The sequence below is a fragment of the Fukomys damarensis genome, unplaced genomic scaffold, assembly GCF_012274545.1.
Source record: "Fukomys damarensis isolate Sample0158 unplaced genomic scaffold, DMR_v1.0_HiC HiC_scaffold_37, whole genome shotgun sequence".
NCBI classification, from domain to species: Eukaryota; Metazoa; Chordata; class Mammalia; order Rodentia; family Bathyergidae; genus Fukomys; species Fukomys damarensis.
The window spans coordinates 40,640,214-40,656,137 of NW_022900949.1; the positions used below are offsets into that span (position 1 = coordinate 40,640,214).

The 15,924-nt window shown below is 47.4% G+C and overlaps 1 protein-coding gene across 8 annotated transcripts in view; it reads right to left on the reverse strand.

The window, feature by feature from the left end:
* Positions 1-1,048: 1,048 nt before the first annotated feature.
* Pfkfb4 (6-phosphofructo-2-kinase/fructose-2,6-biphosphatase 4) overlaps positions 1,049-15,924 on the reverse strand; it is a 45,621-nt gene continuing 30,745 nt past the window's right edge. For 5 of the 8 annotated variants that reach the window (XM_010615638.2, XM_010615642.2, XM_010615637.2 and 2 more), the window contains exons 10-13: positions 7,443-7,547; positions 5,789-5,918; positions 5,583-5,645; positions 1,049-2,982 (exon numbers count right to left, since the gene is read on the reverse strand). In XM_010615638.2, coding sequence (XP_010613940.1) covers positions 2,759-2,982; positions 5,583-5,645; positions 5,789-5,918; positions 7,443-7,547 — 522 coding nt within the window. In that variant the 3' untranslated portion in view covers positions 1,049-2,758. Of the gene's footprint in view, positions 2,983-4,711; positions 4,777-5,582; positions 5,646-5,788; positions 5,919-7,442; positions 7,548-15,924 lie in introns of all 8 variants that reach the window. The other 3 variants (XM_010615639.3, XM_033759434.1, XM_033759433.1) reach the window with 3 other exon arrangements.

Here is a 15,924-nt window from a genome sequence, read left to right on the forward strand (position 1 = left end):
ACCCAGAGCCTGGTACTTACTAACCACACATTCTAACACTCACCTAGATGCCTAGTCACGAAACAGGTTTCTTGAGCTCAAAGCTTTGAAGACCGAAAAGCCACGATGGGCAGTTCCAGCTAGTCTGGCCTCTGGTAAGGCGTGTAGGCTCCATTACATCGTGGTGGACACATGGGTAAGAGGGATTATATGGCAAGATACAGCCAGGGAAAGGGACAGGGCCAGTCCTACTCTTGTACAGCAACTCATTCACCCAACCAGACAGGGTCCCACAAGAACTACATCAATCCCTTCCAAAGGCAGTGTCTCCCATGACCTCCCAACACGGACACACTGAGCACCCAGCTTCCAAACCTGAATTCTGTGGGACACATCCAGCCACATTCAAACTGAAGCAGGGAAATAGGGAAAACCTGGGAGAATGAACCACAAGCCTCCCACTCAGGCAGTTGGGCTTACATTCCATTTTCTAAGGTTTAGGCACTGTCCTCCTAACAAGACACACACGGTAATTTGAACTAGCGGTTCCAGTAAAATAGGATGATGTATTAGAAAATGTTGAGGACAAACAGGGCTCTGTGGGGAGGTGAGATTTCTCAGAGTGATACTGGCCCAGGAGGGGAGAGGAGTGTTGGTAAAGAGAGTTGCACAGACAGGACAGGCAGAAAGGGAAAAGCCAAACTAAAGAGGGAGTCAGGATGAGACTCAACAAAGACCTCCTTAGATTGACAGGATTTTCTTGTGGGGGGAAAAAAAAAAAAAAGGCGACAGATAACAAGTACCAGCAATTTCCCAAATAAAATCACCTCACAAACCTTCGGGAAAAGGGTGGACACCTTAGGTGCCCATGTGTTCCCAGGGCTCATGCCAAGGTGACACAATTCCTCTCCAGTGAGGGTGCTGCCAGCGGGGAAGCTGAATCCAGGATCCCAATACAGACCTATGAGAAAGACTACAACATGGGTCCTCTACAATGCTGCAGAAAGAACACCTTGGGATGGAGAAATGGCTACAAAATCAACCTTAAATTGTTAGGTTTTAAAAAAGTATTTATTGCAAAGAATGCCAGACACAGTGCAATTTGTGGTTAAGAACCAGTGTCACTCACTCCTGGGAAAACAGGACCTCTGCACCCCGGGCACATCAACCATCCCAGCTAAAACCTGGCAGCCACCTAGGCAGTGGCTGCCATGCAGAGGCTGCTTTAGGACAGAAACAGGGAGGGGCTGCGCCTGCGCACACCCGGGCCCCAGATTCCCCTCTGCCGTCTCTAGCCCTCATAGAACATCTGCGTCCATCAACTCCTGCCTCCCCTCAATACACAGAGAAAAAAGTCCTCTGTGTCTTGTCCCAGGTGACATCCAGATGCATGTGAGTAGCCACAGACCAGAGGAACCCACTAAGGCTAACAAGTGAGTATATCCAGGTGACAGAAGTCATCAAAACCCTGAGGGACACAGGCTACAGTGCCATGTCCCACAGGCAAATGTGTGGTCCTTGGGCCTGAAGCAAGGCTCAGGGTCTTTGATAGGAGATGAGTCCAGGAGGACCCTACCCCGGGCCCATCCCAGGTTATCTCTCCGTTTGTCCAAAGCCATGGCGGCACATGGGAATGAGAGAGCACTGGCCAGGGACAGACACCCTGACTTTCCCTGGGGACAGGTGGCACTTGGAGGCTGTAAAGCCCAGGGGGGCTGTAAAAGGCAGGCTGCTCTGCCCGGCACAGGCCTAGAACGGTTCTGGGTACAAAGCAAGGTTGAGGTCCAGGGGCCTGACTCCACCAAGGCCACCGGTGGACAGCAGGGCCTCAATTACTAGTCTAGGTACGTTCTGGCCCACCCCACAACCTGCCGGCCAGTCTGTTGGCCAGCTATGAACTGGAGCCAGAACCCACTGCCCAAATCCAAAAGAACTCAGGGCTGAGACAGATACCAGGCTTCGTAAGGCCATTTTTACCTGGCTCACAGGTGCATAAGCCAAAGCTGTATCAGCGTTAGAGAAGTCCACTCTTGGACAGAGGCTACCTCTGGGTTTTATCCTTTCCTCAGTCCCACAGGGAGAGACCAACAAACAGTGGCACAAGTTTTATGAGACCACAGCAAGGTTTCAGCAGCATTATGGTGAAATCACATCTCTGCCACCAGGGTACATTCCTGAGTGGACAGAGGCAGCCCCAGCAGAGAGGCAGCTTCCTCCCTGCTGCCTACCTGTGTGCAGCTGCCCTGTCTGTGTGGCTCCCCTGTGGGCAGCTGAATCGGCAACCAGATCATCTGAGTCCACTGCATGCACAGTCAGGAAGGGGCAGTCACAGTGCTATGTCCACCTCTACCCCCCAACATGTGCTTCCTCCACCCCATAACATGCTGGGGTGAGCTCGTTGCTTTCCTGGGTCTCCATAGGATGAGTGACACGGACCCAGGGCCAGTGGCTGCCACTCCTTGGTTCCTGGCAGAGAAGCACAGAGAGAGCTCTCTCTATCACCTATAGCAGCAGAGATCCAGGGTCCCACGAAAACCTGGCCACTGGCTCAGCAAGGAGCCCAGAGAAGAGAGGAGAGGCTCTGCAGGGTCTAACCCAGGCAGCCGGGCCACAGTGGGGACATCTCAGTGAGACTTTCCATTTCACATTCAGGGTACTGCCCTGCGAAACAGGTCCATCTGAGAGCAGCCAGTGGCAGGCAGTCTTGTCCTGCCCGTGCAGCACCATCCAGCCTGGTGATTCTAGTGGCAAGTCAGCAGCCATGTGAACCCTGTCACTATCAACAAGGAGGCAGTGGGCCGTGCCAGGGGGTCTGGGTGCTGTCAGCCATGCACAGCTTTGAGAGTGTTCTTAGATGGTCACCGTTACACACACCAGGAGCCTGGAATGACCTCATCCATAGAGACCTACACCTGCCCAGGCAACACAGTAGATGAGGAGCGGTCACTGGTGAGCAGGGACTGTGACGAGGGCTTCCTCCGGAGGCCGAGAGATGTCCACATTCTGCACAATGATAGAAACACAGAACATCAGCCCTGCAGCAGAAGTAGATGAGACATTTGCCGCCTGCCTTCCTCGTCTCTGTGGCCAGATGGACAGTCACACTCCTTACCTCTGGAGCCCCAGCCACAGGATCGACTCTGACCTAAGAGTGCAGGGTCACGAGTTTCCTGGAACACAGTGGATGCTCCACTGCCGGCGGGTGAGGCATGTGCCAAAGCTAGGCTGTGCCCACTCTGCTGCAGGGCAAGGGAGTTGGGGAGAAACCCCTAGCTTGGAGCTGGCTTCCTCAGAGTAGGGGCAGGAAGGGGTGCAGCTCCTGGGGCTGCCTCCTTTCCAGTTGTGTCAGTGGACAGGTGTCAGATGTGGCTCCATCAGTCTGGGGACAACCTGGTCTGTCCCCTCAGGACTGGGCCGCAGGGTCCCCTGAACCTCTCAAATATAAATGGTCCCCACAAAATGATACAGCCCAGTTCCCTCACTGGCCTGTAAACTCAGGGTATGTCAGGCCCGAGGAAGAGGGGAGCCGAGACTCCCCTCACCTCTATGAGGCTGTCCTATGTGAGCTGGGATTCTGTGGCCCTCTTCTCAGCCTTGTGTCCTTAGAGCCATCACCTGCAGGAGCAAGTCACCAGTGAGCGGAGCCACAGCCCCGTGCAGCGTGACCTTCCCAGATCTGCACAGGTGGCAAGGTCAGCCCCCGAAGGCTCCAGGGCCACTGTCACCACCACCTTGTCAGTGCTGTGGGCTGAGTATTACCTGGGCCTTCCTTGGCACAAAGGATGCCTGGTAGGATGCACCTTTCTCCGTAACCTATGCATTTCAGACTGGGCCTTGGCCAAATTTAGCAAGGCACTCACAGGTTCTAAGAGAAAGGGGAAGAGGCCTTCTTGATGACTGGCCTTGGTTGTGGGCAGCAAACTTGAAAAGGAACAGGGCACATCTACACCTCTGCCTGCATGGTTAAAGCCGAAGGGGCTGCAGGTGAGCAAGGCCACCCAGCGTTCTAGGCCCAAAGTATGGACCCTCAATAGTGACCCCAGGCCCAAACATGCATGACTATGGGGGCAATAGGTATAACTGAAGGAGCAGGAGTCTTCTTGGTACAACAGACTCTGGGAAGTGGGTCTGGGGTCCTAGAAGGGGAGAAGGTCTTGCCCTTACCTCAGGGAAAGTAAATGGCACTGTGGAGGGACCCAAATGGGCACCTAGAGTGGTTCTGGGCAGAACCTCAAGAGCTTCTACTTTGAACAAGACCTCAGAGTTGAGCATGGTGGTGCACACCTGCAATCCCAGCATTCCTGGGGCTAAGGCAAGAGGACTGCTACAAGCTCAAGGTCAAAACATAAACAATCAAAACACAAAAACCAAGGACTTCAGAGAATAGAGGCAGTGAGAATCCTTCTGCAAGAAGGTCTCCAACAAGGTACAATACCATTTGTTTGGTTGGTTTTGGTTTTTTTGAGACAGAATCTTGTTTTGCTGTTCAGGCTGGACTTGGCGGCCTTTTCTGCCTCGGTGGCCCAGTTCCAAAGACCTCCTCCATCCTGGGGCAGCTGGCCTTAGAACACCTAACCAAGCCCCAGCCCAAGATGCAGCAGAGAACAACCTTGGCAGATGACTCAGGCTCCTTTGGCTCGAGAAAGAGAAAAGCCCCAAGCAGGGCCCCTGCAAATGTGGAGTCTGGGCACCCTACAATCAGGCCCTCACCCAGCAGTGACCCCAGTGCTACCTGTGGCCTGTCCCGGTGCGTGTTCACAGCTGCCACATTCAGGAATATGGACTCCACTTTACAACCTGCCAAAGGGAAGAGGGAAATCCAGTCCTGCCCCGTGATGCAGCCTGAAGCACAGAGGACAGAGGAGACTGGGGTTTGAGATGGGGTGGCTGCTCACCTTCACCGAGCCCTCTCACCTCAGGCAGCTCTGGGAAGATAGGCAGATGTGTGACTGTGCAGACACAGACCCCAAGCTGCCCATCCCAGGGACTGCAGGTGGTCAGAGCAGCAATGGGCCTTACTCAACACGGACACATTAATCTTGGGACCCAAACTACTGACACCCTCGCCCTGACACATGAGATCCAATCAATGTGGGCTGAGCGCTCACTGTAAGGGAACAAAGGGGATTATCACACAGTGCAGTGATACCAGCTGTCCTGTGTCCCAGGAGATCAGGAAGCTGCCTGAGGTCCCTTCCAGTACAGTGAGAGGTGAGGTGAACACAAACCACCTGGCACCCAAAATAGTTTAAGGCTCAGCCCTGGGAGCCTGGTGCTAGGGAGGTTTTAGATACAACAGTAGAAAAGCCCCTATGCAGGTGGGCCAGGTAACAGTTAAGAAAGGGTCCCCAGGAGGCTTCCTGTGGTCATATAAACTTTTCACTTTGTGGTATTCAACACTGAATACAGGGCGTGAACACTTCTACTGAGCTACACCCCAAAACCAGCATGGCAACTTCTTTATAACTAACTTAAAAAGCATACTGAGAAGGTAGGAAGGGGGGCCCCCGATGGGATTGACAAGGATTTGTCAAAAGGCATGGAGCCCTGCAGAGAGCCAGGGTTTAAGTGATCCAGGGTCAACGCGTGAGGCATCCCCTTACCATAGGCCACAGGAGTGAGCTTCAGGACCGTATGCAGTGGACACTTGAGGTAGGGCAGCTGTTCTGCAGACAAGGAAAGGAGGGCTGACGTGTAGGGGATGCCCAGTGACTGACTCTTCTCACCCGCACTCATGCGCTTGCACAGGCGCACGCACACACGCACACACCTACACACACGCCCTGCCTCCCTGAGGCAAGGCCCTCACCTGCTGCCTTGTCAAGGAAGTAGGCCAGGAGGCAGCGCATCACAGCCTGGTGGCAGATGACCAGCACATTCTCCTGCCTCTCTAGCTCCATGATGACAGGCTCCAATCGCTGCACCAGGTCCTCATAGGACTGCAAGGGCAAACATGAAGGTGTCCCTGAGGCCAGCTCCAGAGGCAAGAATAGAAGCACCTCTGGAGAGTGTGGCCAGGCCTCTTCAGCCTGGCTCCTGGGGGCAAGGTGGACAGCTGCCCCCAGAGGCCTGCCATAGTGAGATATCTGGCTTGATGAGGAGCTGTTAGGCGTGAGGATAGACCCGGGAAAGGGGCCTCTCCGCACTCCGAGGGCCACACACACCCCGATAGGACTGAGAGGACTCAGCCTCAGGATCCCACCCCAGGGGCAAGCTCCTGCCCACCCATGGGCCCTGTCCCAACCCTCCAGTGTGGACTTCCTGTACTGGTGACAGTGGCTGGTGGAAACGGTGCACAGGGTATACAAGGGCGGTGGGGAGGGAAGCAGAGGTCTCAGGGCTTCCTGGAATGGGACTGTCAGAAATACCTGAGGTCCCCATGAACACCCGCCTGTGGGATCGCCCCCCCAACTATGGTGATGTGCGTTCCGGCCTCTGCCGGTCTCTGGGCCAATGCTTCAGCTGGCAGATTTCGAGATTTCTACCAGAAAAGTGGGCCTTCCTGTGGGGAGAGTTTCACTCCCCTGTATGCAGTCTGTTACTCTTGAAAACACGGCTCCAGTAGCTGAACTCAGTATGCCCCACACTCTCACTAGAAAGCAACACCAACACACTGCTTTGTGCTTACCCGGGTAGCTCTGGGGAAATCTTCAATCAATTCTTTTGGAAATTTCCTAACCAAATTTTCCCTATTTTGCTTCTCTCTACTGTGATCTGGCTGGTTCTAAATCTGGACTCTGTCTTACAGGATGAGTCACGTTACTCAGAACCACACTATTCCTGAGGACAGCACAACCCAGAGCCTGGGAGCCTGCCAGCTGGTGGGGAGCCTCTGTGTGTGCACGTGTGTAGATACACACTTGTGTCTTTTCCTCTCTTTTTAAAGTGCTCGGGATCTAACTGGGGCCTATGCATACTATGCATATCACTGAGCCACATTCCCAACCCCCTCTGGGGAAAGTTTTATTTGATCGCTGTCCAAGGACAGCTCCCAGAAGGGAGAGGAGATGCTGGAGTCAATGGGAAACCTGGGTCCTGACCTGGGCTGTGCTGACCAAGGCATCTGAGGAAAGGAAACTAGCACAGGTTGCCTTGCGGTGGCCATAGTTGACCTGGGGAAGGTCTCCTTGAGTGTGGAACCTGAGCTGGGTGACCCTGAAACTGCAGGGAGGATGAGGTCACCCTGTGACAAGGAAGAGCATCCAGAGAGGAGAGGTGAAGGCTTGGGGAAGAGACACAAGCAGGCAAGACCTGGATCGCAGGCCTGGCACTGCGCCCAGACTTCTTGGCCACTCAAGTGTCCTGGGGAAGGCTGGCCCGGGAATCCCATGGGATCTGAGATATCACAGAGTCCTAGGAAAGCCAGGACCACTCAGCTCAGCTTACATTCAGGGTCACACCCCACAGGTGGTGCCTCCAGAAAGGCAGCAAGTGTTGGCACTGAGTCCTCATGACCCACCTACCTCCCCCTTGGGGTACCGATACCGGTACTTGTCCTGGTCCCGCAGGGCAAACTCCAGTGGGTAATGATCCTGAATTTCCTCATAGGTCATTTCCTCACAGACACCCTGGGGAGACACACAGGCATTACACCTTCCACCTCAGGCCGAGACAGCCTTGGGGGGTGGCAGGCAGAGAAGACCAGTTTACAGGACACTTCCTGGGCTTTCTGAAGTTTAGACTGCTTGTAAAAGCAAGCTCCTCAGAACTCTGAGCATGCTGGCAGCCACCTCTTTATAAGAAGCTACCAGAGGAGCATGGTGTCACACACCTATAATCCCAGCACTCGGGAGGCAGAGGCAGGAGGACTGCCACAAGTTCAAGACCAGCTTAAACTACATAGTGAGACCCTGTTTCAAAACAACAACAAAAAAATAAACTACCAGAACCATTCTCATCTACCATCCATCATCCATTCATCCATCCAATTTGCAACATAAAAGCAAGCAAAACTATTACCTGTGCTTTTTCTGTGCTATAGTAATTATTAAGCAAACTGGAAAGCAACACATTACTTATATCATCAGGATGCACACACAACACAGATTACCTTACACAACAGTAAAAACAGAATAAAAATCATCCAGTCAGGAGAGAAGAAAGCTGATTAAAAACACTTAGGTGGGGGCCAGGGATGTAGCTCAGTGGTTCTGCCGCCTGCCTTGCAAGTGAAAGGTCCTAAATTTAATCCCTGGTACAACAAAACAAAACAAAAAAACCCCCAAAAAACACTTAGGTGGGGCCGGGGGATTTAGCTCAGTGGTGCCACCGCCTGCCTTGCAAGTACAGGTCCTGAGTTCAATCACCATACAAAAATAAACAAACACCACACAGATAACACTTAGGTGGCTGGCTGTGGTGGCACATGCAATCCCAGCACTCAGGAGGCTGAAGCAGGATCACCATGAGTTTAACATAGTGAATTGAAGGCCACCCTGGAATATATAGCAAAACCCTGTTTAAAAAATAACTAAACAGGACTGGGGATTTAGCTCAGTGGTTCTGCTGCCTGCCTCGCAAGCACAAGGACCCGAGTTCAATCCCTGGTACCAAAAAAATGAAACAAAACAAAAAACTAAACAACAAACAAATATACTTAAAGTGCCATGAAAGGCCCAGCGCACGTCCTACAGTCTCTTCATTAGCCATGACCACCCTGACTGCCCACGTTACCTGCAGCATTACGTCAGCCTCCCTCCAGCCCACTCTTTACCCAGGACCCCAGGTTTTCTGAATTTCCCAAGGTTGTCTCTCCTGGCTCAAACCAGGAAGAAGGAGAGGTAGTAAACACCCGATGACAACTCTGGGGTCCCTGCCTTTGTGCTAGGCTTTTTCCCACAAAGTGTTGGGGACAAAATGTCTACTAAGATACAAAGATAAAGATGAAAATGATAACCATAAAAATGCTTAAAGGGGGTGATCAAAATATATGGTAAATGTTAAATTTGTAAAAAAGTTACAGAAAAAGACACATTGCCAATTCCCTTGCTCTGAACACACTTATCCCAGTGGTTCTTGTCCCCCTACTTTCTTTTTGCAGTACCAGGGATTGAACTCAGGACCTTGCTTGTGAACTCAGGCAGGCGTGGTGCCACTGAGCTATATCCTTGCCCATTTCTTGTCCCTTTGTTGTTGTTGTTGTTGTTTTTGGTGGTTTTGTTTTTTGTTTTTTGAGACAAGGTCTCACTATGTAGTTGAGACTGACCTGGAACTCATTATGTAGCCCAGGCTGGTCTCAAACTCACAGAGATCCTCCTGCCTCAGCCTCCCAAGTGCTGGGATTACAGGTGTGCCCCCACGCCCAGCTCTTGTCCCTTTGAAGAAATTCTGGAAGTCCTCTTTCTTGAGTGTGTTTTTACAAGATCTGATAAAAAATAACAGTGGCCTTGCAAGCGCAAGGACCCAAATTCAATCCCTGGTACCAAAACAAAAACAGAAACAAAAATAACAGTGAATGACACTGCTAAATGTCAACAAAAAGGCAGGTTTGTAAAAACATTACATCGAAGGCCAGAGATTTAGCTCAATGGTGTTGTGCCTGCCTTCAAAGTGCAAAGTCCTGAGTACGATCCCTGGTACAAAAAAGAAAAAAATCACAGCGTGTCCTCAGCCACCTTATTCACCAGATCTAGCACGACACAACTTCTAGCTCTTCTCCAAAGTCAAAGTGACCATCAAAGCAGCCACCACAAAGCAACTAAAGCACAAAAGAGGACTTCCAGAAATGCTGCAGGAAGTAGCAAGAACAATAGGATAAATGTTTTCAAAGTGACAGAAGTCATGACAATGTATCTTCTACCATAGTTCATTTTTAAAAGTTTAAACATTCTCCAATGTTATCAAACATTTTTCAATCATATCTCATACATTAAAAAAATAAGAAAGATCCCAAATAATTCTCTACTGGGTAAAGAGCAAATTGACCCCCCCAAAAAATAAGGAAACAATAAAGATTTGCACACACAAAAAATACTAAAATAAAGAACAGAAAAATAGAGAAAAGCAACAAAGTCAAAAGTTAATCCTTTGAAAAGATTAACAAAATTTATAAATCTATTTTAGCTAAACTGACCATGGACAAAAAAAAAGCTCAAGCTATTAAAGTCAGGAGAGCCTGCTTGGTAAGTGCAAGGTTCTGAGTTCAATCCCCGGTAGGAAAAAAAAAGGCCAGGATGTAGCTCAGTGATGCCACACCTGCCTTGCAAGTGCAAGGTCCTGAGTTCAATCTCCAGTACTGAAAAAAAAAAGAAAGTCAGGAATGAGACCAGGCATGACAGCACATGTCTGTGATTCAAGCACTTGAGAGGCTGAGGCACGAAAATCACTATGAAATCAAGGCCAGCCTGCGCTATATAGTGAGTTCAAGGCCAGCCTGAATTAGACCTTGTGTCAAGAAAGCAAAAATGAAAAAAAGAAGAAACCAAAAATGGGGCAGGTGTGGTAGAGCACGCCTGTAATCCTAGCACTCGCGAGGCTGAGGCAGGAGGATTGCTGTTTGAGCCACCCTGGGCTACACAATGATTTCAAGGACAACCTGAACTAACATAATGAGATTTTGTCTAAAAAAAGCCACCAAAAATAAATAACTTTTTAAAATCAGGAATGAAAGAAGGGACATTACTACCAATCTTATAGAAATGAAAAGGATTATAAGAGAATACCATTAACAACTGTATAGAGACAGCCCTCTGTATCCATGAACTCCACACCCATGGATTCAACTAACTGTGTAGATCAAAATTATGTGAAGAATGGCTGGGGATGTAGCTCAGTGGCACCACGCCTGCCTGGCAAGTGCAAGGTCTTGAGTCTGATCCCCAGTACCAGAAAAAAAATGTTTTGAAGAAAAAATTGCATCTGTTCTGAACCTATAAGACTTTTTCCTTATCATTATTCCCTAAACAAAACAACATAACAATTATTCACATGGCATTTACACTGTATTAGATATTACAAGTAGCTACAGAAGATTTAAAGCATACAGATCTGTTGTGGCTTACACACAAATACTGTACCTTTTGTTTTTCTTTTTCTGGAGACAGGTTCTTGCTATGTAGCCCAGGCTGGCCTCAAACTCATGTCAATCCCGCTGTCTAGTTTCCCAATTTCTGGAATTACAGATGTGCACCACTACATCTGACTATGCCATTTTACACAATGGCCTGGAGCATTCACAGATTTTGATCCTAGAACCAAGATCTCCGGTGGACCTTGAGGATGCTGAGTCGACAAATCAGACTGCTTCGATGAAATGGAAAAATTCATAGGAAGCCACAAATTGCCTGTTGTGGTCTGAATTGTATTCCTCTGAAAGATACGCTAAAGTCCTCACCCCTGATACTTATTAATGCCAATTTATTTGGACTTAGAGTCCTTGCAAATATCATCAATTTAAAATGAGGGCAGTGGATTGAGGTGGGCCCTAAATCCAGAGATCAGTGCTCTGTTAAGATGACCATGTGTTTGGTTTTGTATTTTGAGCAGGGCCACACTATGTAATTCAGGCTGGCCTCCTTTGTGCTGAGATTACAGGCGTGTGCCACCAGGCCCAAGAAAGAAGGCCATGTGAAGACATAGATGCAGGCACAGAGCTAAGGCCATGGGACAACAGCGGCTGGGGTTGGAAGATTGCAACCATAAGACAAGGAATGCCAAAGGGCGGCTACACCAACCAGAGTCTAGGCAGGGGTGAAGAGCCCTCTACAGAGCCTTCACAGGGAGCTGGCTCCTCCTGCACCTTGAGTCCACACATCTGGGCTCCAGACTGAGAGAGAAGTTTCTGTTGTTCTGTGGTATTTCATTACACCAGCCCCAGGAAACTAACATGTGTACTGGTACCAGGAAATAAAACGCTGCTGTAATGAACAACTGAAACGTGGAGCTGGTTCTAGAATTGGCCAGAGGGTAGAGAGACTGCGAGGTGCATGATAACAAAGACACCAGATCCTTGCAGGCTTATGGCAGAAGTGTGGACATCAGAGGGGTTGATGGGGAAGGCTCAGGAGGGCAAAGAGGCTGCCACAGAGAGCTTCTGTCGTCTCAGAGAATATAGCCAGCGTGGTGGCACATACTCATGATGCCAGCAGTCTGGGGGCTGAGGCAGGAAGGTCACAAGTTCAAGTCCAGCCTGGGTAACTTAGTTAGACAGAGTCTCAAAATAAAAATGACAAAAGAGCTGGGGGCACAGCTTAATGTGAAGGCCTTGGATCCAATCTCCAGTACCAGAAACAAGTGTCTCATGATGAAGAGAAGGTTGCAGCAATGGGAATGGTAAAGTGCTTTTGTGGGCCTTCAGAACAAAACACAGCGTGTGTTCCTGGGCACGAGAGAATGGCGATCTTTGTTAGAAAAGGGGGAGAACTTGACTGAACTGTGTTCTGAACTTATTCTGTAGTAAGAAAGATAATAAAGATAATAACAAGTGCCGGAGAGACTCTAGAGAAGTCAGAACCCTCCATATGGCTGATGGAAACGTAGAATGGCACAGACACTGGTGATTCCTCCAAAGGTCAACACCGAGTTACCACAGCCCAGCAATTCTACCCCGACACATAATGAAGAACGAAAGCCTTCACAAAAAAACCCGTTATACATAAATGTTCATATTAGCATGATTTATCATAGCACCAAAGTGGGAACAACTTAAATGCCATAAAAAGGAAGGAAGTGCTGACCCATGTTATAACATAGTCAAACCTCAAAAACATTATGCTGCCAGATGAGGGGGCACACACCTGGAATCCCAGCACTCCAGAGGCTGAGGCAGGAGGACTGTCATGATTTTGAGGCCATCCCGGGCTACATAGCAAGACTGATTCTCAAATAAACAAAACAAAACAGAACAAAAAACCCAAAATGATGCTGAATGAAAAAAGCCAAACACAAAAGAACATACACTGTATGGTTCAACTTATATGAAATATCCAGAATAGGTAAATCTATACAGTCACACAATAGATTAGTAATAGACTAGGGCTGAGGGAGGGGTCGTGAGGAAGTGGATAGTGGAGGCTAGTGTCCAGACTACTTCCCTGAGGAGGTGAAATGTTCTAAAGTGAGTGTGGTGATGGTTGCACAACTCTGAAATTTCACAACCACTACTTAAATGTACAGTTTATGATTATTTATTTAGGTTGATTGAGACAGGGTCTCGCTATGTACCCTAGGCTGCCCTTCAGCTCACAGCAACCCTCCTGCCTCGGCCTTCTGAGTACTGGATTACAGGCGAGGTGCTATCACACTCAGACAAACTGTACATTTTAAATGGGTAACCTCTATAGTATGTGAATTATATCTCAGTAAAGCTGTTATTTTAAAAACAAATACACAGTTGTCATTGTGGAAATTACTAACAAAAAATTACAATGTTGAAACAGAAGATAGTCCAAAGATATTTATCAGAACAGATAAGAAGAACAAAGCCAAACATGGAAGAATGTTTATTAGATAATAAAAAGTAAAGTAGTTTCACATGGCGTGGTAGCACATGCCTGTAATTCCAGCACCCAGGAGGCTGAGGAATAGGATCACTGTGAAAAATATCATAGCTATATTATTACATTATGTAGCACATAATGTGTTGAATAAAAATTAAACAGCAGGTATTGACAACTGGAACCTAGAAAAGCAAAAACAATTCTGGGCAACAAAGGCAAGGCAGGGGGCATCACAATCCCCAGCTTTATACTACAAAATTAGTGTAATAAAAACAGCATGGTACTGGCAAGAAAACAGACCTGAGGATTAAGGGAATAGATTAGAAGATGCAGAAACACCTCCAAACGCACTCAGCTGCTTATCTTTGACAAAGTAGCCAAACACCTTTACTGGAAGAAAGATAGCCTCTTTAATAAATGGTGCTGGAAAAACTGGCTTTCTACTTGCTGAAGACTAAAATTAGACCAATGTCTCTCACCATGCACTAAACTAAAATCAAAATGGATCAAAGATCTAAATGTTAAAATAGAAGGCTGGGGATTTAGCTCAGTGGTGCCGTTGCCTGCCTCACAAGCACAAGGACCCAAGTTCGATCCCTAGTACCAAAAATAAATAAATACATAATTAATATTAAAACAGAAACACTAAATCTTCTGGAAGACAGCATAAGTAGAACTCTTGAAGATATAGGGATAGGTAAAGACTTTATGAACAAAACCGCTATGGCACAGGAAACATTGCAAAGAATCAAAAACTGTGATCTCATCTAATTAAAAAGCTTTTACATAGCAAAAGAAACCACTAACAGAGTAAAGAGACAACCCACAGAGTGGGAAAAATTTTTTTCCAGTTGTTCTTTAGACAAAGGACTAATATCTAGAATACATAAATCTAATATCTAGACTATACAAAGAACTCAAAAGAATCAGGCCCCCAACTGTAAAGACCCAATCCCAAAACAGGAATCTGAAATGAACAGACACTTCTCAGATGAAGAAGTACAAATGGCAAATAAAATGAAAAAGTGTTCAACATCACTGGTCATTCAAGAGACTGAAATTAAAATAACACTAAGATTCCTTCTCACTCCAGAAAGAATGGCTGTTATCAAGAAATCAACCAATAACAAATGCTGGTGGGGATGTGGGGAAAAAGGACCCCTTCTCTGCTGTTGGTGGGAGTGCAGACCGGTGCAACCACTGTGGAAATCAGGGTGGAGATTCCTCAAAAAACTAAAACTAGAGGTTCCATTTGACCCAGCTATTCCCCTTTTCAGTGTCTTCCCTAAATAATTAAAAGCATCATCCTACAGCAATATATGTGCATGTTTATAGAGGCACATTTGGTAATGGCTAGATCTTGGAAACAGCCCAAATGCCCATCAGATGATGAGTGGAGAAAGAAGATGTGGGTTTTCTATACAATAGAGTATACTACTCTGCCATAAAGAAAGACAAATTTGGGCCAGGGATTTAGCTCAGTGTTTCTGGCACCTACCTTGAAAGTGCAAGGACCGGAGTTCGATCCCTAGTACCCAAGAAAAAAGGATAAATTTGAGACATTTGTAGGTAAATGAATGTGCCTTGAGACCATATTCTCAACTGAAATAAATTGGACACAAATGTATAAATGTTGCATTGTTTCTCCGGTGTGTGAAACTGAAAAGTGTAAACAAGGACCAGTATGTATAATAGATATTGTGAAACAGGAAGAAATTGTTCAAATAGGAAGAGGAACTAGGGAAAGTGTATGGGGAAAGTAAGAGAAAAGAAGGAAAAATAGAAATAAACCTTTTGTTTAAAAAAAATAAAAGGAGGGGAAGAGAGGATGAAGAGAGGGATGAAGAACAGGAAAACAGAAGAACCAAGATATATCATGTGCAGGTACAAATTCCCTATGATACACGTAATCATTATATATATCTAAAATGTACCAATAAACTTAATTATTTTTTTTTAAACATGAAGAAAACCATACCAAGGCACAGCATAATCTAACCCTAAAAATTGGGGATAAAGAAAGACTATAGTATTAAAAGCAGACAGCTGGTCATGGTGATATACGCCTCTAATCCCAGCTACCCCAGAGGCTGAGGCAGAAGGATCCTGAGCTCAAGGTCAGCCTGAGTAATTTAAGGCAGACCTTGTCTTTTTTTTTAAACATGAAGAAAACCATACCAAGGCACAGCATAATCTAACCCTAAAAATTGGGGATAAAGAAAGACTATAGTATTAAAAGCAGACAGCTGGTCATGGTGATATACGCCTCTAATCCCAGCTACCCCAGAGGCTGAGGCAGAAGGATCCTGAGCTCAAGGTCAGCCTGAGTAATTTAAGGCAGACCTTGTCTCAAAATAAAATGTGTTAAAAAGAGCTGGGGACATTAGAGAAAAAGAAAATATTTTTACAGAAGAACAAAGATGAGGGCCAGGGATATATCCCTCAGTGGTGCCACGCCTGCCCCACAAGTACAAGGTCCTTAGCTTGATTCCTAGTACAGCAAAAAAAA